This window comes from Neopsephotus bourkii, unplaced genomic scaffold, assembly GCF_033783945.1.
Source record: "Neopsephotus bourkii isolate Nb327-2 ecotype Australia unplaced genomic scaffold, CSIRO-AGI_Nbou_v1 NB_256, whole genome shotgun sequence".
Classification (NCBI taxonomy): Eukaryota; Metazoa; Chordata; class Aves; order Psittaciformes; family Psittacidae; genus Neopsephotus; species Neopsephotus bourkii.
In genome coordinates this window covers 1,762,484-1,784,191 of record NW_026900765.1, presented here as the reverse complement: position 1 = coordinate 1,784,191, position 21,708 = coordinate 1,762,484, and the positions used below count along the sequence as shown (strand labels likewise).

General features: G+C 39.2%; 1 protein-coding gene across 3 annotated transcripts in view; it reads left to right on the top strand.

The window, feature by feature from the left end:
• Window positions 1-21,708, top strand: part of SNCAIP (synuclein alpha interacting protein) — an 85,233-nt gene that overhangs the window by 21,365 nt on the left and 42,160 nt on the right. For all 3 annotated transcript variants that reach the window (XM_061346042.1, XM_061346043.1, XM_061346041.1), the window contains exon 2: window positions 14,022-14,124. In XM_061346042.1, the coding sequence (XP_061202026.1) occupies window positions 14,068-14,124 (57 nt within the window). In that variant the 5' untranslated portion in view covers window positions 14,022-14,067. The remainder of the gene's footprint in view (window positions 1-14,021; window positions 14,125-21,708) is intronic.

Genomic DNA, 21,708 nt, shown 5'->3' with positions numbered 1-21,708 from the left:
CAAGGAAGCGCTTAAACTGGACACACCTACATGCTGCCTGACAGGCTGCACCCATTAGTGTTGAGTGAGATGGTTGATGTCACTGTGTGACCGGTCTAGATCATCTTTGAAAGGTCATGGTCATTGAAGGCTGGAGAAGACCAAATGTCAGTCCTGACTTCAAGAAGGGCGAGAAGGATAACCTGTGGAAAACCAGAGTTTTTCCCCCAAAAGAAAAAAAGAGATCAGCCTTACCTCAGTCGTTAGTAAGGTGATGGAGAGAAACTTCCTATAAAGCACTTTCAAACACATGAAGTGCAAGAAAATAATCTAGAGTAGTCAACACTGATTCAGGAAAGAGAAACAATGCATAACCAACCCGACAGTGTTCTACAGGTAGGTGGATGCAGGTGGATAGTGGGAGAACAGTGGATATTGTTTGCTAAGATTTTTAACACTGTGTCCCATAACATCTGTATAGACAAGCTGACAAAATCAGCTCAAGTGGACAGGGAGATGGATTCAAAATATCTGTGTGGCTGCACCCAGAGAGCTGTGATCAGTAGCACAAAGTTTAGTTAGTGGTAAGTCATTAGTGGTCTACCCCAGCAGTGAGTACTGGTGCCAGTACTGCTTCACATCTTCACATGAGCTGTTAAACAGACCTGGACAATGGGACAGAGTGCAGTCTCATGAAGTTTGCAGATGATACAAAACTGAAAGGATTTATACTGCCATTCAGAGGGACCTGAACAGGATGATGAACTGGGCAGAGAGGAATTACACGAAGTTCATCAGTGGGAAATGCCAAGTCCTGCATCGGGGGAGGAATAACCTCATGAATCCGCACATGTCTGGGGCTAAGCGGCTGGAAACAAGCTCTGCAAAGAAGGACCTGGGAGTCTTTGTGGACACCAGGCTGACCATGAGCCAGAAATATGCTGCTGTGGCAAAGTTAGTAAACAGATTTCTGTGCTGCTTTAGGCAGAGTTTTGCCACCAAACCAATAGAATCATAGAATAGTTAGGGTTGGAAAGGACCTTAAGATCATCAAGTTCCAACCCCCTGCCATGTGCAGGGACACCTCGCTCTAAACCATATCACCCAAGGCCTCGTCCAACCTAGCCTTGAACACTGCCAGGGATGAGGCATTCACAACCTCTCTGGACAACCTATTCCAGTGCCTCACCACCCTAACAGGAAAGAATTTCCTCCTTATATCCAGTCTAAACTTACCCTGTTTAAGTTTTAACCCATTACCCCTTGTCCTACCGCTACAGTCCCTAATGAAGAGTCCATCCCCAGAGGTGGTCCTTCCTTTCTGTTCAGCCCCAGCGAGGCCACACCTGTAATACTGGGTCCAGTTCTGGGCTCTCCAGTACAAGAGAGATACGGACTTACTGGAGCAAGTCCAGTGCAGAGACAAGAAGATTAAGGGACAAGAGCCTCTTTCATATCAACAGAGGCTGAGGGAGCTGGGACTGTTGAGCCTGAAGAAAAAAAGGATCAGGAGAGTCTTACCTATGTGTATAAATACCTGATGGGACAGGATGAAGAAGAGGGAATGAGTCTATTCTCTGTGGTGCCCACTGACAGGACAAGAGGCAATAGGCCCAAAATGAACCACATGAAATTCCACCTGAACACAAGAAACCACTTTTTTTTTTTTTTACTGGTCAAACAGTGGCACAGGTTGCCCAGAGATACTGTGGAGTCTCCGTCCTTGGAGATATTCAGAAGCCAACTGGGCAGTCCTGGGCTTAACCTGCAGTCCTGGGCTTAACCCAGTCTAGCTGACCCTGCATGAGCAGAGGTGTTGGACTAAATGATCTCAGGCCCCTTCAAATCTGAATGATAAGAATATCACACTTTAAGTAGTTCATTTTTTTTTTTGGGGGGGGGGCTGACTGTTTCATATATCTCTGGATGACTGGATTTTAAATTTACAAGTAGATAATTTTAAATGGACACTAGTATTTTTTGTATAACAGAGATTTGAGAACTATTATTCTCTATTTTAAGCAGAAACACTTTGTTGCTTTAGAGTCACACTGCCATGAAATGTTAGTGGTGAGACTGAACAAATTCATTTTGAGAATGAGCCATAACTGAAGATAACATGAAGTTAAATACATATTTAAAGAACAATCTAAACGAAGTAGCAGGAGCTCCTTACCATTTAAAGAGCCTTTTTAAACAAGTGAAGGGAGAAGCTGTCATGCCCAAATAGGGTCAGCGGCTGTCAGGAAGAGGTACTCCACAGCTTAGGTAAGTGGGATGAAAGTAGAGTGGAAATAAGTAGAACTACAGGATATTTTCCACACTTGACTAGTTTAATGCCCTGTAATATGAAATGGCTGAGAAGAATGAACAGTGTGTCGTTTCATTTTATCTTCCCTCACATGTAAAATCTTTTTTTATATGGAAAATTGCTAAATAAGTAATAAGCTTATACAATTAATGGTTAAACTTACTTTGTGGTCTGTGTGTGTGAGAAGTGTAACAACATGTCACAGAGGAGAGGAGAGGAAAGGATGCTGCTGCAGCATGCTCAGTAGAAACTACCTTTGTGCATGGTACCTCGGTTAAAGCTCTGTGATTCTTACTGACATGAGTTGGCAAGTGGATAAAGTGGCAGAGCCAGACCATGTCCCACTTCTAATGCAAAAGTTAAGATGTTAGAAGCTGTAATAAATCCCACCACCTGCTCTACTTGCAGTTTGGCTGCGGATTGCATCCAAGGCAGCAACTGTATGTTCCAATTTTCGAATGTGCACAGAGCATCTAGTACAACTACTATCTTACTTTGTACTCTGCTGTCATTATATGAGTACAAACAGTGGCACTCTAGGGATAAGTTATGGTAAAAGTTATTGCTGTGCATTCTAGTGAGGTTTCTGTCTGGTATTCCCCTCCATTTATACATGTATGTACTTAATGTCATTTACGCAGGATGGTTGGTTGATCTGGTTTGGACCTGCATGTCAGTGAGTCTTAAAGTCCATAGAGTTAGCTGGTGTGAAATAACTGAAACAAGTTGCCATATAAGCTTGAGTACAATGATGTAAACATATTAATTTTGCATGACTGTAAGGTATTTTGTATTAAGAGCAAATAACTTTATAGTGGTTCAAACGAAATAAAACCATAAATTAATCAAGTACAGCCAACTAAATATGTCTTTTTCAACAGATCAGTTGACCTCTTATTTGTTTTGATCCTGTCATTAATCAGTCAGTGCCTTAGCTTTTGCACAATGCTTGAATCACGTATGCTGTTTCCGTTTTAAAATAACAGCCATTAATTTCCAATTCCAAAGGTTTCTCGTTCAAGCCTAATTGAAACAAACAGGTTTATTTTTCTAGGCCTCAGTGCACAATGCTCAAGTGCATTTATTTTGGCTGAATGCTTGAAGTCTAGTTTTCTGTATGCTTGAATGTTGAAGGAAATATAAGCTGTGGGGTGGAAAGGATGGTTTAATTATGAGAAACCTGGGGTGGTTTGCAGTGAGCAGATTTCTTTCTTTACAGTAAAAACAGTTCTTCAGATACAGTTAGTCAGATCACTTGGTAGCCTCAATATTGATTTGGTTTTGTTAGGTTGCTGTTTTCTTTTGGGAATGAAGAAGTAATACTAAATGTAGTGGTTATTCATGAGAGCACTAAATGGAGTAATATTTACAAAAGCAAGAAGTACTTCCTAACAGCTGAATAGATACTCTAAGGTGTGTGATGTCTTAGTCACACAGAGATTAATGGCAAAGCTTGTTTGTACTTTACTGGAGCTCAGATGTCATCCTTGGAGTAATGCTTTCCCTTTGTAGTAAGTTACATGGAATACAATTCAGTCTCTTAAAAAAAAACCAAACAAAAAACAACAAACATTAGGAACTGTGTCTTCATAAGCACACTTTATCTTCACTCTGTTAATTGTGACAAACGTTTACTTACAGACTGCATAGTGTAAGTCATTGTAATAATTAAAGATACTTGATGTTTAAATGCCTCAAGTTGTGATGAATTTTCCATACAGTTCATGGGGGCAGAAGACAAAGTAGGTGAACCATACACTATTACCTACCTTTAAGTTACTTTTTTTAAAATAGAAGCATAGAAGGTCACTTAGTCCAGCCCCCCTGCAATGAGCAGGTACATCTTCAACTAGACCATGGTGCTCAGAACCACATCCAGCCTGGCCTTGAGTGTCTCCAGGGATGGGACATCTACCACCTCTCTGGGTGATCGGTTCCAGGGTTTTACCATCCTTCTAAACAATTTTTTCCTTGTAGTCTTGTCTTAATCTATCCTCTTTTAGGTAAACCATTACCTCTTGACCTGTCACAACAGGCCCTGCTAAGAAGTCTGTTCACATCTCTTTTATAGGCCGCTTTTAAGTATTGAAAGGCTGCAGTAAGATCTCCCTGAGTCTTTCTAGTCTGGAAGGCTAAACAAGCCCAACTCCCTCATCCTTTCCTCGTAGGAGAAGTACTCCAGCCCTCTGATCATTTCTGTGGTTCTCCTTGGGAGTTGCTGCAACAGATCCATGTTTTTCTGGTACGGGTGACACTAGAGCAGGAAGCTGTACTGCAGATTTTGTCTCACTAGAGTTGAGGGAGAGAATCACCTTCCTCAACCTGCTGGCCACGCTCCTCTTGATATAGCCCAGGGTACAGTTGGCTTTCTGGACTGCAAGCACACTTTGCTGGCTCATCTCCTTTAAGACTCGGTAAGACTGGTTTCTATCCAAGCAGTATGTGATCTTGAGGTCTAGGCAGACAACCAGGAGAAGTTCAGTTCTGTCTGGCCAGAAACAAATACATTTGTTCTTATCTAAAACCAGTGACTTCATTAGGAACAGAACTGGGCTCAGTATTCATGCCTCTTCAGAGCTGTGGGTATATTGTTTCCACATGTCTGAAATGCAGAGTTTTTCTGAAGTTGAATTTTAAAAATAGCATCTTTTGGTCTTGGAAAATTGTTGTGCTTCACTGCATTCCTTCTTCCTGTCCTATCAGTGTAGCTTGTGCAGTGATAGTACTTGCATGGTGATTAAAAGCAATGCTTTTATTTTTACTTGCTTTGGAAGTATCATACTATTATGAATTGCTGCTGTGAACTTTTAAACTCAGGGAAACTTTGGTATAAATGTGATAAAGGATAAGGTAATCTTGGTCTCAGAATTCATTCCTTCACTGAAATAAATCACATAATTTTTCAGCCTCACTGTTAACTTTTTTGGTTTGGTTTGGTTGCTTTTGTTTAACAATACATTGCTATTTAAAATTAACCTTTACTCTTTAAAATCTCCCTTCCTACTGAGCCTTCCCTTATGTATTTGTTTTAAAAATTGACTAGATAGATAATTTCATTCACAATATATTTTTCTTGGAAAATAGAAGGAAGAAAAGTAAATAAAACAAACTAGTACGAGAGATGTGCGCAGTCAGTAATAGACAATCCAGACATTGAGCATGGCAAGTAATAGAAAAGATGTTATTTCACATAATTGGAAAAAGAACACATTGAGACCCCTAGAAGGTTACAAAAATTGGTTGCACAATGCACTTCACAGCATTATAATATCACAAATCCTTATGTGACTTGGAAGTGTCAACCGAGTCTAACCATATGTCAGATTGTCATTTTATGTGACTGAATGAAGCAAAAGTGGTATGCTTGAAAAGAAAATGAGCCTCCATTTGAGCTGTAGTGTCATTCTTTCTATTATCGAAGTCATATGCTTGAATATTGATTGATTTTATCCAAGTAATTTCCCCCTTAAGGACAATGAAGAGAATGTACATTTCTGGTGTCCTCAACATAAAAAGGACATGGAACTGTTGGAACAAGTCCAGAGGAGGGCCATGAGGATGATCAGGGGACTGGAGCACCTCTCATATGAAGATAGATTGAGAAAGTTGGGGCTGTTCAGCCTGGAGAAGAGAAGGCTGCGTGGAGACCTCATAGCAGCCTTCCAGTATCTGAAGGGGGCCTATAGAGATGCTCGGGATGGACTATTCATTAGGGACTGTGGTGACAGGACAAGGGGTAACTGGTTAAAAGTTAAACAGGGGAAGTTTAGATTGGATGTAAGGAGGAAGTTCTTTACTGTAAGGACGGTGAGGCACTGGAATGGGTTTCCCAGGGAGTCTGTGAATGCTCCATCCCTGGCTGTCAAGGCCAGGTTAGACAGAGCCTTGGGTGGCACGGTTTAGTGTGTGGTGTCCCTGCCCATGGCAGGAGGGTTGGAACTAGATGATCTTAAGGTCCTTTCCAACCCTAGCTATTCTATGATTCTATAAGAACGAGAAGCTGAGGTCTTCTACAAATATGTATGTATAGTATTAAATATAAAATGTTTGTCATGGCTAGATGGTCATTGTAGGTCCCTTCCAACTGATATTTTCTGTTATTTCTATTCTATTATGTCCTAATTCTGTTCAGATGAAACAGCAAGCTTTCTATGTCTTTGGTGCTTTCTCCTTGTATTCTGCATTTGTCACAGCTAGGCACCAGGGAGCATAAGAAGTAGTAAGAGGTGTGATAGCCGACAAGGCGGTGCTGTTAGCCCAGACTGGCTTTGCTGGGATCCAGTGGACCGGCTTTTTTGCCTTCATTAAATAGTCCAGACCTCATATCCTCTAATTACAGCAGTGCTCCTGAACACAGGCTTTCTTTATACTATGTAATAAATAGGGTTACAAGGACAAATCAATTTTTGCTAGAACTTCACTCTTACAAAGGAATATGAGGATGGAGGAACTGAATTCAAGGTTCTAGATATTTCCTGCTGCTGACAGATGATGTACCTTCCTGAATCGTACATTTTAACTAGGTGCTGGGTTTTTCACTGCATGCTGAATAGATTTAACATAATGTAACATTACACTCTTCTATTTATTTCAAAGTGAAGAAACTTGGGTTTATGCTCTTGGTATTTCTTAATGTTAGGGAATAAAATTCAGACACCAGATTTCAAACATTATTTGAAAAACATACTGTATGCTTAAATTAAAGATGTAAGGTCTTTCCTTTCTGTACATGAATCTTGTTCATCTTGAGCTTCTGTAGTCTCTGATGCTTAGGAAAGGGCGATATGTTTATTTTTTTATCTTAGAACTATAATTGTAAAATGTAACCTTATCTCTTAATTAAAAAGCAGCCGTCATGGCATTCTGGCATTTAAAGCCTAAATCTTTAATATTAACTGTGCTTAAGGAAACAGCCTTTTGCCAACCACCATAGAAGTATTTACATCTGATTTACTTTATATTTAATTAAAAGTTTAAGTAAATCCTCAAATATTTTGGTATAGCAGTTCTGAGATGTGGAAAATAAAATCCCCTGTGGCATTTAGCAGGATTTCTTAGAGTTACAACCAAAGCAGACATTTAATTGACAGCAGATTATTTTATTGTTATTTGTTCGTGTTGTCTATGTATCCATAAATAATTAAAATGATGCATTCTTAATTAGTTATTTTGTTTTGACTCAATAGAGGATATTTCTCCTCTGCTCCCTTTTGGATTTAGTCTTTCATGTGGAGCAGTGAGACTGTTTTTGGCTAAGGTACTGGATCAGATTCCTTTCAAAGCTACCGTATTTGCTACAACCTTATTGCAAAGGGCAAATCAGTTATGATTTTTTAGTCCACAGTTTTGCATTGAGCAGACAGAACAAAAAACAGATGCTTGCCTGCTTTCTACCTGCCATGCCAGTCTCTCCATTCACTCAGTTAATTGACAGCAAATGTTCACCTGTATGATCTTGTTCTTGCCTGGTGTGCCTTAGTATGGATAAGGCAATGCCCATTGGCTTCATAATACAAAGTCAGCATGAGGACTGGCTTTTAAAGCAATCCTGCCATTCCCACATTCAGTCTTCTTCATCCTCAGAAGGCTTCATCAGCCCCTAGGGACTTTTGTTGGTGTGATTGTTTTCTTGAGACTGTGTGGTGAGAGAAATCCAAGTCTTGATCTACCTTTGTTGTGATTTAACCCAGCCAGCTTTTCACTCACTCCCCCCCTTCTTGCCCTCCCCCTACACCTGGAGGGACAGAGAGGAGAATCAAAAAGAATGCAACTCCCACAGGTTGTGATAAGAACAGTTTAGTAACTAAGTAACTTTAGTAACTATAACACAAATCACTACTGCTACCACCAATAATAATAATGATAAAGGAAATAATGGGAGAGAATACAACACCTCATCACCAGGCGACCGATAACTCACCCCCCTAGCCTGACCAAGCACCAACCGATACCTCCTCCAATCCTGCAGTCCACTTAGCCCTTCCGGGTAACTCCCAGTTACATCTTGGGCATGACGTGCTGTGGTATGGAATACCTCTTTGGTCAGTTTGGGTCAGGTGTCCTGTCTCTGCTTCCTTCTGGCTTCCCTCCTCCCCGGCAGAGCATGAGGCTCACAAAGTCCTTGGCCAAATCAAAACATCATTGTTTTCAGCTCTGTTCCCAGCCCGAAAGTCAAAACCCAGCACTGCACCAGCTACCAAGAAAGAGAAAAAATGTCTGCGGCTGCTAAACCCAGGACAACCTTAAAAAAGAAATCTGTGGAAAGTGTAAGCATTTCATCTCTAGGTAATGCATACCCTCAGTCTAGAGTGGAGGTTTAGTGTTTGCAGAAATTGATGGATTTGTTTTTCTGTATCTAATACATAATTGTTGGGGTGTTTTTGTTTTGCTTTGTTTGTTTTTTGGGGTTTTTTTAAATTATCATTTCACTGGGAATTGCTTTCTTTGTGCCTTTTTTCCCCCTCATTCTTGTAATTGTATTGAATATTTGTCAGTAACAGGAACTGAGTTCAGACAACTACTTTAGCTAAGGAGGACAAACAGCAGACAAAATCTCTGTTTTGGAAAAACAAAAAGGATTTCTGCTGCTGTTTGAAAAGGAGAAGGGTGAGTTTGGGGTTTTCTTTTTGCTTTATTTCACAACCTACCCACTGTTTAATATCTGTTGCAGTGCAACATATGCAAAATGTTACTATACCAATACTATTACCCCATTTGTGTGTGGTAATTTTTAGCTGGATTGTTCCTCCTGGTGAGATTTTTTCATGTAACTATAAAAAAAAGCAATTTTTCTTGAGCACATATGGGTGATGTTTATGCAGCTTCTTTCTTTTAGCTGTGAATTCTGAGAGGAAATAGGATTTCTTTTACCTGTATAAAATGTAAATGTGTGTGTATGTGTCTCTCTGGAAGCCAAATTTCCAGACAAGAAATGCCCTTGTCTGGATTAAATTTTGTGGGAAATTTAATGACTAGCTTCCAAAATACAGTTAGGAAAATTGATCAGACATTTCTGCTGGCAGGCTAGAGACAGTCATCTGTATTGCTTTGGTCTTAATGCTGGAAAGACATTATTCATCTCACGTCATTCTTTGCTGGCAGTTGCAATTTTGATTGCACTTATTTTTACTTTGAATTTGACCTGTTGTGCTTATGATATGCTAGTGAGTGGTGTTCAGATTGTTTATACTTCTGGTGATATGCTGGATTCAGCCAGCATTGGTCTCAAAATAGTCACAACTCTGAGCACTGTGCTTACCATATGTTTTGAATTATATATGGTGTAGTTCTACTATGTTGAATTGTATCAAAAAAGTGCACCTCTTGAATTAGACTCCAAGTATACTCGTGGGAAATCATATTTGGTCATAGTATTTGTCCTGAGTTGCTGTGCAGTTTTACCTCATCAAATAAAAAATTAAAATCTTACAGCAAACAGAATGCCTAACTCTCTTGCCCTTTCTTTACATATAACTGAACACTATTTTCAGAAAGACAAGTTTTCCATAGAGAAAATATGTTTGTTTTGGTTACCGGTTTTCTCTTCAGCCTTTGTGTGTTTCATGGTCTTTATGTTTTGAGAAGATGGAAGATAACATTTTGGGGAAGTAATGTTGGCAAGGCTGTGGACTGGCACAAGGAGTTTTGTAAATAGGTAAAATGTAGTCCTTTTGTCAACTAGGGATGGATGCAGCTGGGGTGGGTTTTTTGTTGTTTTTTTTTGTTGTTTGTTTGTTTGTTTTGCTTAATGGCTTCTTGCAATTTAGAACTAAATATGAAGCTTGAAAGGTTGAGATCTTTTTGTTCTAAAACCTTGAGATATGTGGTAATGAGGAATAGTAGTTCTCTGTGCAGGTTTGTTTTGTTGGTTTTTTTTTAATATATCAGTTTTAACTGCAAAATAAAAATTTTATGTCACTTCTTGATTCTGGCTTCTTGTGTGGCATGCTTAGAGTAGCTTTATTTATCTCTTTCACTGATTTTTAAACATACTGATGAGGGGTTTTTAATCCATTTAATTCCAGTGAAAAACTGAAACTCAGTGCAGCTGTGGTTTGGTTTTAGGTTCTTCGCATGTGATACAGTCTATTTATGTCTTTAACCTTTAAACTTTTATATTTTAATTCTCATTCATACTTCACGCATTTATCACCTTATGGATAGATTCTAGAATCTGGGTAGATTCTACAATCCTGTAATTTTTGTAAGACAGTACATACAGAGTTGGCACTTATCTTGCTCGTAAAACTGGCTTAATTACTTGGTTTGAGCTGGTAGCCATGATGATAAACTGACAGCTAGTCTTTACCTCTGTGGAGGGATTCTGTGATAAGTTGATTTTGCTTGACTGTCAGATGCCCAACAGGACAAGAGGAGAAAATAAGATTAAAAGGTTCCTGAGCTGAGATCAAGACAGGCAAAGCAGGCTCAACTTGGGGTAAATTAATTTCATCTGTTGCCAGTTAGGAATAGAGCAGGATAGTGAGAAACATACACGAGACCTAAAACACCTTCCCCACACCCCTCTCTTCCCCCATTCAACTTCACTCCTCTGCGTCGTCCTCCCTCAGCAGCTGAGAGGCATAGGGTATGGGATTTGCATTCAGCTTATTATATGTTGTCTCTACCACTCCTTCCACCTCACACTCTTCCCCTGCTCCAGCGTGGGTCCCTTCCAAGGGGTGCATCCTTCAGGAACAGACTGCTCCATCTTGGGTCCCTGTGAGGTCACAAGTTCTGCAGCAAACCTGCTCCAGCGCAGGCTCCTCTCTCTATAGGGCCACAGCTCCTGCCATGACCCTGCTCCAGTGTGGGCTTCTCCCGGGATCACAGCCTCCTTCAGCAATCCCTCTGCACCAGTGTGGGGTCCTCCATGGGCTGCAGGCGGAATCTTTTCCGCCATGGACTTCCATGGGCTGCAGGGGCACAGCTGCCTCGCATGGGCTGCACCACGGGCTGCAGGGGAATCTCTGCTCCATTGCCTGGAACATCATCCCTGCCTGCTGTCTGCAGGGCTGTTGCTCTCACATATTCTCACTCTTCTCTCCCAGCTGCTGTTGTGCAGCAGGGTTTTTTCCCCTTCTTCTGGGATACCATGTTATCCCAGCAGCACTACCACTGTCACTGGTGGGTTCAGCTTTGGTCAGTACTGGGACGCTCTTGGAGTCAGTTGGGATTGACACAGGGGAAGCTTCTGCTGTGTTTTCACAGAAACCACACCTGTAACACCCTGTTACCAAAAAGTTACTATGCAAACCCAATAAAGTGGCAGTGCACTTTGCTGCAAGTAAGCTTTAATGTCACCCAGATGCAACATGTTAAAGTATAAACCTTAAAAAATGCTGAAATTCTGTGTTTCTGTTAAGAAAGCAAAATCTTTAATGTGGAAAAGAACCTGTAGACTTGAATATGTGATGCCTTTTCACAACAGCTAATTCCTCTCATTACAGGGATTTTGACTGATTTTAGTGTCTCTCTTTAAGAATAAACTTAGCATTTGGGAATTGTGCTTCTGACTAGTTTCACATTCTAGCCACTTCTATTTCCTCATATTGAGCTGACTGAGGGCTTTATACTGTTTTTACCTTCTTCTATCCATCTCATTTCTCACTGCTTCACTCAAGTCTAACAGTCTCAATAAGAGCCAGTAACAGGTAGTTGAGGTGGTTCGTAGATGCTGCCTTTCTCCCCAGTTTCTCCTCCCCACGAGTTCCTTCTCTTTTTGCAAGGAACACAAATACCCTAATGCATTAAAGAAAATACATGCTTTCCCCCTTTTCCATCCTCCCTTTCTTCGCTTCCCTCCCCCAACCCCCCACCTTTTTTCCTTTCTCATTGTCATTGTTTAAGCCCATACAGCAACTAAGCCCCTTAGACCTGCTTGTTGACTTCCCCTCAGTGGAATGGGGGAGAGAATTGAAAAGGCACAAGTGAGAAAACCTGTGGGTCAGTAAGTGAAGCAAAAGCCATGCACATAATCAAAGCAAAACCAAGAATTCATTCGGCACTTCATATGGGCAGGCAGGTGTTCAGCCATCTCCAGGACAGCAGCTCTCCATCAGGTGTAATGGTGACTTGGGAAGGTAAACACCATCATTCTGAATATCCCCCCTTCCTTCTTCTTCCCCTAGCTTCATATACTGCTCATGGCACCATAAAGTGTGGGATATCCACTGGGTCAGTTGGTGTCAGCTGTCCTGCAGGTGTCCCCTCCCAGCTTGTGCATCTGCAGCCTCCTCACTGGTGGGGTATGCTGAGAGGCAGTGTGTAAGCACTGCTCATCAGTAATGAAAAGGTCCTGGTGTTATCAACAGTATTTCCAGCACAGATCTAAAATATAGCCCCGTACAAGCTACGATGAAGAAAATTAAATCTATCCTAGCCAAAAGGAGCATATTCATTTAGAAAGAAAATGATGCTGAATAATACTTTAATTTCAGTAACTTTCTGAGAAATAAGAAGAAATAAGAATTTGCTTTTTCCTGCTCTTTCAGCTTAAAACTGTAAGTTTGCCTCTTGGTTCTTCTTCTAATAACTTTTCTGTGTCTTAAGATCATCTTTCTCTGTGGGTGCGGTGTTATGAAGGACATTAACTGAGGTTTTGTTTACCAGTAGAACCTGCTGAAAAGCATTTTCTTCCCTTTTCCTAGGACATTCTTAACTGCATATGAATGTTTCACACAGTGTTTTTATTTAGACCTACACAGCTGACTTCATTATTCATGCATATGTTTCTTGACAGTTGTCAAATGAATAAACTGAGCTTGTATTATTATTATTTTTTTCTTCAGGCGTTTCCTTTTGTTATGTAAAAGTACTAGAAGGTTTTAATTTGCTTTCGTAATAATACTTGACACTTATGCAGTGCCTCACATTATTTGAAAATGCAGTGATTTTATTTCTCAGCTTCCTTTAAAATAGCTTCCTTGTGCAGTTCTGTTGTACTTGTCTGCAGTGATAATGCACACCTTCATTCTACTTAGGATTAAGAAAGTAATGAGGGTTTTATTGTCTTTGGTCTTTTGATTGTTTAAGCTCCAGTTTATTCAGAATTGCATTTGCCTTTCCAGCCAAATTTCTTGCTTTGCAAAGGAGTTTTTTCTTCTTTCTGCCTTCATGTAAGGAAGTGGTTAAGGCCACAGATAATAAGTTCACATTGATGTAATTATGTGTTTGCCTTGGTTACTTTTCTGCGAGAAGTGCACTTGCAGGCTGAGGAGTGATAAATCTCCCATATGTAAAACATGGACTGCATTATGTGCTAATTGTTTGTAAGTGGAGATAAGGTGTGATAGGATTTTGTTTTCTGTGCACAGCATGATTCCTCCTTACTTTCTTGGGCAGAGGAGAACTATAGTAACAGAAGTTGCTGCGTTCAGACCAGTAAAATAATAGCATCCTTAAGGAAGATACATTATTAACGTAGCTATGATTGCAGGGTTTATGAGAATGCTCAACAGCTTAGGTCTTTACACCAATACTGAACTGAGTGATGCTGAATCAAGTGGTTTTTGGCTGCCAATTCAAGTATTATTCTCCCTTAAATTTTAAAAAGGCTTCTTCATGGTATGCAGAGTAGAGATGGCAAATTGCATTTAGCTTTTAGTATTAAATTATGAAAGACTCGACTATACAAGTTAAACGTTTTCAGTAATTTGGCAACTATATTAAACCATTTCTGTGTGATTTTTGCCTCTTCAGTAGACAATCAATCTCTCTTTTTCTTAATTAGGTCTTTACTACTATGCTGACTCACCCAAAATGTCCATAGAAGAATAATGGAAGCCCCTGAATACCTTGATTTGGATGAAATAGATTTTAGTGATGATATATCGGTAAGTACAAGTCTTGTTTTATTTGTTCAAGTTGAGATATTCTTAGATATCTCAATCCTGATATAACAAACTACACTATTATTGGAAGTCATATTCCTTTTTACTTCTCATATAACAATGCTTAAATAAGTTAAATTTAGAATAAAATAATGTGGTTTTTAAAGGAAATCTTGATTCCTGTCCTCCAGGTACTAAAAATTGCTTGTAAATCAAATTAATAAGAGAGTTATATTTCTGGGTTGCTTGTCTACTCTGCTGTCTCATATGAGTTATATGCACTCTGATGCTAGCCTTAAACACCAAAATGATGTTCACCTTGTTTTTTACTGAATGTATTTAACTTGCAAAAAAACCTCCTGTCTCTCTCACTTCTGAATTGCTCCTTTTCCAAATCAGTTGTTGCTCTGCCCTTTCCTCCACTAGCCATCTTCAAATACAACAAAGTTTTATCAAAAGGTGTGATATGTACCTGTGATACGGTAAAGAAAGAGGCAGAAAGACTTCCAGGGATTCGTAGACAACACTGATCCTTAGTGTCACAATTAAAACAACTGCAGCTGTAACTGCAAGCAAAAATGCTGTTCAACTTCATTGTTAGTGGTTCTTGTAGGAAGCACTGATACAGTATGTTCTATTATGATAATGGTACTACTGCTAGCGTTTCTCCTTTTTGCAGAATAGAGTTAATACTTTTAATGTCAATTTAACAATGGACTTGAATACATAACTTAAATCCAGTAGAGGATAATTTATTAAGTCAGTTTTCAGATCAAAGAAAGTGTTCCATCACTTCCTTCCACGTTTTCATAATTTTGTATTTTCTTTAAAAAAAAAGAAGTTAAATTAAGGGCCTGGTTTTCCTTTAACATTTGGGACTCTTGATTCATTTTAAAACATTCCAGATGCTTTATTCACAGACAGATTCCTTTTGGAGAGGATTTGGGTTTTTTTAACGTATTGTAATGTTGAATTTTTATTAAAAAGGAGTATGGCAAGTGTCCAAAATATTACAAGAAAATGAGCCAATCTGAACTGAATACTTTGTGCTGGGCAACTTTCTTTTTATTGCACCTATATGCTAGATCATGTCCTGCTATCTGTTTCTATACTCAGTTTTGTAAAACTGTAAAACATAATAGATGTAACCTCTCCATGTCTCTCCCATTGTGGCTGTTGCTGCATACTGGTGGGTTAGGTTACTCATTTTTCTGCTGAACAGCTCAGGCTGCCTGCTTTAATAGGCTGTTCTTTCACTGGACACTGGACCTTGAATGAAAAAACAGCACAAATTATAGAGGTAGCAATTTTACTCCTTGTTTTAGCAGGTAGGGGAACAAAGGATTTGTTGCAAAAATCCAGATTAACAAGAGAATTCATGGTTGTGATAGTGCTCTACTCATATCTCACTGTCTACAATTTAGAGATACCTGACCTTCACATTTTATCATTAGCCTGCTGTGGAAGGAGCAGCTGCATAGCATCAGTGTTAGCAATTTATATTGTTCCTGTTAGCCGTCTGGTTCTAATCCAGCACAGAACAGTATTGACTAAAAACAATGGCAGCAAGAAGGCTATTAAAAAGATGCACTTATAAATGTACCTGAATTAGAAAGCCGTTTTTTATAGTCCAGACCCTTGTAGACCATTCCGGCCAAAATGACCAAAATGACATAAAAAATAGACAGGAAATTGTTTGAAAAGGAAAATAAACATGTAAATGGGCGTGTTACTTTCTTCTTTTTGTTTCAAATGTCTAATGTATTTGTGCATTAGAAAATGAAACTGTACATTTCTCCAGTATTATAGATGCAGAGCGGTGTTCCATCCTTTTGACCATTTTCATGGCCCTCCTCTTGACCTGCTCCAACAAGTCTGTGTCTTCCTTGTACTGGGGGCCCCAGAGCTGGGTGCTATACTCCAGGTTGGGTCTCACGAGAGCAGAGTCAAGGGAGAGAATGCTGTGTAGCCCAAGTACAGTTGACCTTCTGGTCTCCAGGTGCACATTGCTGGTTTATGTCCAAATTTTTATCCACCAGTATCCTCAGGTTCTCTTTTCTGCTCTCTATCCCTTCATCCCCTGCTCTGTACTGATCCTGGGGATTGCACTGACTCAGGAGCAGAATCTTGACCTTGTTGAACATCGTGAAATTTGCATGGGCCTGCTTCTCAAGCCTGTTAATGTCCCTCTGGATGGTATCTCTTCCCTGAAGCTAATCAACTGCACCACCCATCTTTGTGTTACATGAGACTTTCTGAGGGTGGATTCAATCCCACTGTGTCATTGATCAAGATATTAAATAGTATCGGTTGCAGTATGCATCCTAAATGGACACCACCCATTACTGTTGACTGTAGCTCATTGGGCATAGCCAATTTCTTATCCCTCTAACCATCCATCCGTCAATCCCATACCTCTCCAAATTAGAGGCAAGGATGTTGTATAGAGCCATGTGAAAGGCCTTACAGAAGTTGAGGTAGATGACATCTGTACCTGTTGTCACTCCATCACAGAAGATAACAAGATTTGTCAGGAACTATTAGCCATTTGTGAAGCCATGTTGGCTGTCTCTAATCATTTGTTATGGTCTTACTGGGCACTGAGGTGAGGATGACTGGTTTGTAGTTTCCAGGTCCTCCTCTTTACTCTTGTTAAAAATTGATGTGATACTCACTTTTCTCCAGCCACTGGAGACTTGACCTCACTGCCATGACTTTTCAATGTATGATTGAGAATGGTTCAGCAGCCACCCCTACCAATTCCCTCAGGGCTCTGAAATGCAAATGAGATGCTTATTTGGAAATTAAGATGGTACTATTCCAATATCCACAGTATATTTGACTGTGGTTGACACAGCAGAATAGGTTTCTGGGACTCCTGTTTACATTAAACAAAAATAATATTCTGTCTGCAATGAAGCAATGACATTAAGCAACCACGCTGTATATTTTCATTTATTTCCTCACGAATAACTACTCACAGAAAGGAAGAAAAAAATTGCAACATGTAAGTTGCATTAAATGGTAGATACACTATTAAAAGTTTAAAACTTCCTGCTTTTTCCCTTAAATTTATTCCTGCCTATAATTTGCACACTATTGTTAAGGTTACCTGAAGGTTTCCTAATCCTTTAATTAAAATTCTATTGCACTGGCAGATTGTGCAAATTTAAACTATTTTATTTCTTCATTTACTGAAATAATGCCAAATGCCCTGGTCATAATCAGAGCTCCTGGTGCTAGTTAATTATAAGCTGTTTGGTGTTGATCCAAAGATGCTGATCACAGCCATTAAGTGAGAAGTTTATTTTGTGGAGGTATTTCTCACATGGACTGGTCCAGCCTAATCTCTTTCCTCCACTTTTTTGCTCTGGAGCCACTTAAATTGACACTAGTATCAGGAAAAGTACTACCTCACGCCAAGTATTGTTGCTTTACTCGTTCTCAGTGTAGCTTGCTATTCCCAAATAAATGTCTAGGGAAAAAGGTGGTGTTGCACAGTTATAAATTATTAAATCATCAAATGTAATATAAAGGTATTAATTTAATGGGATTTAAATATTAATGAAACCCTTTTCCACTATAGCAAATAAATTGAAATGGGATTTAAATGGCTTACAGTAATAACAATACTTGGAAACAAATTAGCTGTAATGAAGGAGATGTCTGTTGTCTCCATCTACACAAAAACAAAGAGCTGTGCATATAAAAGCAGTCACTGTTGTCTTGATGCAGTGGAGGTGAAATTGCTGAGTTTTGATACTTTCTTCAGTTGGACCAGCATATGGTCCTTAGTGTTTTGGGGTTGTCATGGTTCTGATGAGGTGGTCTAAGAATTACATTCTGTGTCCAACTTTGTCGCCCCCCCCCTTTTTTTCCCTAATATCTCCTTTTCAGGAGACATTAAAGGTATTCTCCATAATGGAAAACTAAGAAATAACTTTTGCTTTTTTATTTGCATCTTTAAACTATTTTGTGTATACATTATTATGCTACTATTCATGATGCAGTATTCCTTCTTTCTGATACTTCTCAGACACAGGTGAATCTGCAAATGGCATTTAAGTGGCACAGCACAAAACAGCTTTTCTAGAGATTAAAGGGTTTTTTTTGTATGTGTATTTTTTAAAATTCATTGCATTAAAATTTTAGAACCATGTGAAATTGAAAAGGTTAACATTTGCATTAATTCAGATAATGTAGTGCAGTTGTACATAGTGAACAAGTGTTTTGTACAAGGGAGGTTCCATTTTCATAGAATCATAGAATTTCTTTTTTACAAAAAAAAATTTGCAAAAAAAAAAATTCAGTTTCATAGAATCATTTAATACTTAGGGTTGGAAAGGACCTTCAGATCATCTAGTTGCAATCGCACTGCCATGGGCAGGGACACCTCACACTAAACCATGTCACCCAAGGCTCTGTCCAACCTGGCCTTGAGCACTGCCAGGGATGAAGCATTCGCAGCCTCCCTGGGCAACCTATTCCAGTGCTTCACCACCCTCACAGTAAAGAATTTCCTCCTTATATCCAATCTAAACTTCCCCTGTTTAAGTTTTAACCCATTACCCCTTGTCCTATCACTACAGTCCCTAATGAACAGTCCCTCCCCAGCATCCTTTTAGCCCCCCTTCAGATACTGGGAGACTGCTATGAGGTCTCCATGCAGCCTTCTCTTCTCCAGGCTGAACAGCCCCAACTTTCTCAGCCTATCTTCATACAGGAGGTGCTCCAGTCCCCTGATCATCCTCGTGGCCCTCCTCTGGACTTGTTCCAAGAGTTCCATATCCTTTTTATATTGAGGACACCAGAACTGCAAACAGTACTCCAGGTGAGGTCTCACAAGAGCAGAGTAGAGGGGCAGGATCACCTCCTTCGACCTGCAGGTCACACTCCTTTTGATGCATCCCAGGATATGGTTGGCTTTCTGGGCTGTGAACACACACTGCCAGCTCATGTTAATTTTCTCATTGACGAACACCCCCAAGTCCTTCTCCACAGGGCTGCTCTGAATCTCTTCCCTAAATTAGCAGTGTCAGTTGAAGAAAATTGGGAATATCTTGCATTTGCATAGAATGCTTATTACTGTTTCTTATCTCTTGCTTGCTGTTGATCCTGCTCTTCCATCTTAAAGGATCTTAAGGGGTTTACTGAAATTCACTATTTCAGGTTGGACATAGAAAAAGAACCCAAACCTTGAACATTCATTATCCTGGGAAGAAGCCAGGGAAGAAGCTTTTAATTTTGTTACTGAATTTAACCATCAACCACAACACACTTGATTAAATACAAAAGATCACAGTAAGCATTGACTAAGGAAGCAACCTCATGTGCCTAGCTCTCCTATTGTCACACCTTTGGGCATGGCCCTTGGGTCTGGTTGACTTGGTTTTTCTAATGGTGAAATGTAAGAAATGGTATTTAATTTTGTATTTAGAGCAGTTCAAAATTAATAAATGAAGAGTAGAAATAATCTATTTTAAATGCCACTGAATAAGCATTAAGTCTAAAATTCTGTTCCAGGGAAGGGTTGCGGTCTCAATCCCTTTGCAGTCCCTCTGCAATACGTCTGATAACCGTGACATTTTTTGTTGAAGAAAAGCTATCAAATATTACTAATTATCAGAGCTGGAGATAAGTATATGAAAGTAGTTCTAGAGGGAAGAGCTGGCAATGGATTGTGCTTATGACTGGGAGAAGTCCACTTTAAAGAGCAATTTTAGTTGCTTTCTGGATCAAAAGCCAGTTCTCCACATCTTGACCACAAAATACAGATGGTAGAAATGTAAATGCACGGAAGGACAGAGGTGAGTGGGAGGAAATCTGTTAATGAAATCAAACCAATATGATTAAAATTCATAATGAAACTTAGAACATTTAATAGATTTTTGGTGGTCGGAGGTGGTAACTGGATACATTTTAGTGCAGTGTTGAAACAGAAAGAAAATCTGTTCTTCCAGGAAAGAACAGCAAAAAAGACAAAAAGAAAAATGGCTCTCTGTTTTTGAGGTTGCCTGACAAAACACATAGCAATGGAATACAAAAGGCCTCATTCTAATTGAATTACAAACTGTGTAATAGTTTAAACTGCACCAGCTGGTCTTATGAAGCTACCATACTCCTTGGAGACATGTTCCTTGGATTCTCTTAAGAATCTTACTAGACTAGCTCAACATTGCCTTGTGAGTCTTTGTGCTGAAATAACAAGATATATAGCTTAAAACTCAACCATTATTAAACAGTAACCGAAGTGAAGCACAGCACATGGTGTTTGTGCATGTGTACATTTAACTCATATTAATTTGTATTTAGTAGCATTTTTCTCACTGCCTTTGTTCTCGTGCTCTTTGTAGCTTTAGGCTGTCACATCCTGCAGCCATGGCCTTATTCGACTACCTCTTATTTAATGAGATTGGAATCAGTGGATAGATATGTGCCATGCCGCTACCCATTTTAATTAATAAGTTTAGTATTGATCCTGGGAATACTTATGAAAGATTCTTGTTGCAGTTAAGCTTTCTCAATACACCCCTGAAGCAGGCCAAGAAGGGAAAAAGTAAGGCATGGGAGGTTTTTGAGGCTTAATAAAGTAACTACAATTGATTGAGCAACAGTCTTAAACTTGCGCTGGAGAAGTAAATTACTTCTGCAGTTGGTCACAGGAGGTTAACTTCAGCTTGTTTTGAAGTAGATTGCCAATTGTGATTAGAAGCACATCAAACTCAGAATGACGAGCTGTCAGCAAAAAGCATGAAAATGTATGACCATTTATTTTTTGTATGGAAAGCTTATGTGGTTTTATACGTAGTTGTTTTGCTTTGTTGATCAATAGCACACCAGCTAAAAATATCTTTCTTTGAAAACATATGGTGTTTATATATTCCTTAAAAATTTTCAGTTGTGCTAACTGTAAATGCAGTTTTGTGTTTTAGTTTCCAAAATACTGGTTTTAATAGGGTTTTGTGAATATGAGCTAAGCCATTGATCTTTCACAGGCATAATGATTTTCATTTGTTTAAGTGAAAATTCCTGTAACATTTAAGCATTTGATTAAGGCAGGCTTGCTATTAAGTAACTTAATTTGTGTATGTCAGCATGCATAGCTTTATAACACTGGATCATGTGTCTTACCAAGAATATTCCACAAATTTATAAGAAGAAGATTTCTCCTTAGTAAGATACATATGTCATCCCCTTTTTTTTTTTGCTTTTTAATGATGAATTCAGAGAATAATATACTGATTAATATCAGGCATATCCTGTCACATCAAAGTAATAATGCAAGTGTGTTTTAATAAAGCCTAGGTTAGAGAAATGAGCCTGTCATCTGTGTATGTATTTCAGATCACCTCTGAAATCAAATCTCTACAAATACAAAATATTGTCGAAATATGATACTCTACAAGTACAAATATCCTGCATTATTTCTACATATTGATTTGGGAAAGCTTGACATTTACTGTGAAGCCTAGATTTGAGGTATCTTGCATCCCATGGAAAGTTTGGAGATGTAAAATGTGTTTGTGATTTGAATAATGGTGATCTACAGGAAGGAGAAAATTGAGGTGGGGAGACAGTTTGCTGTAG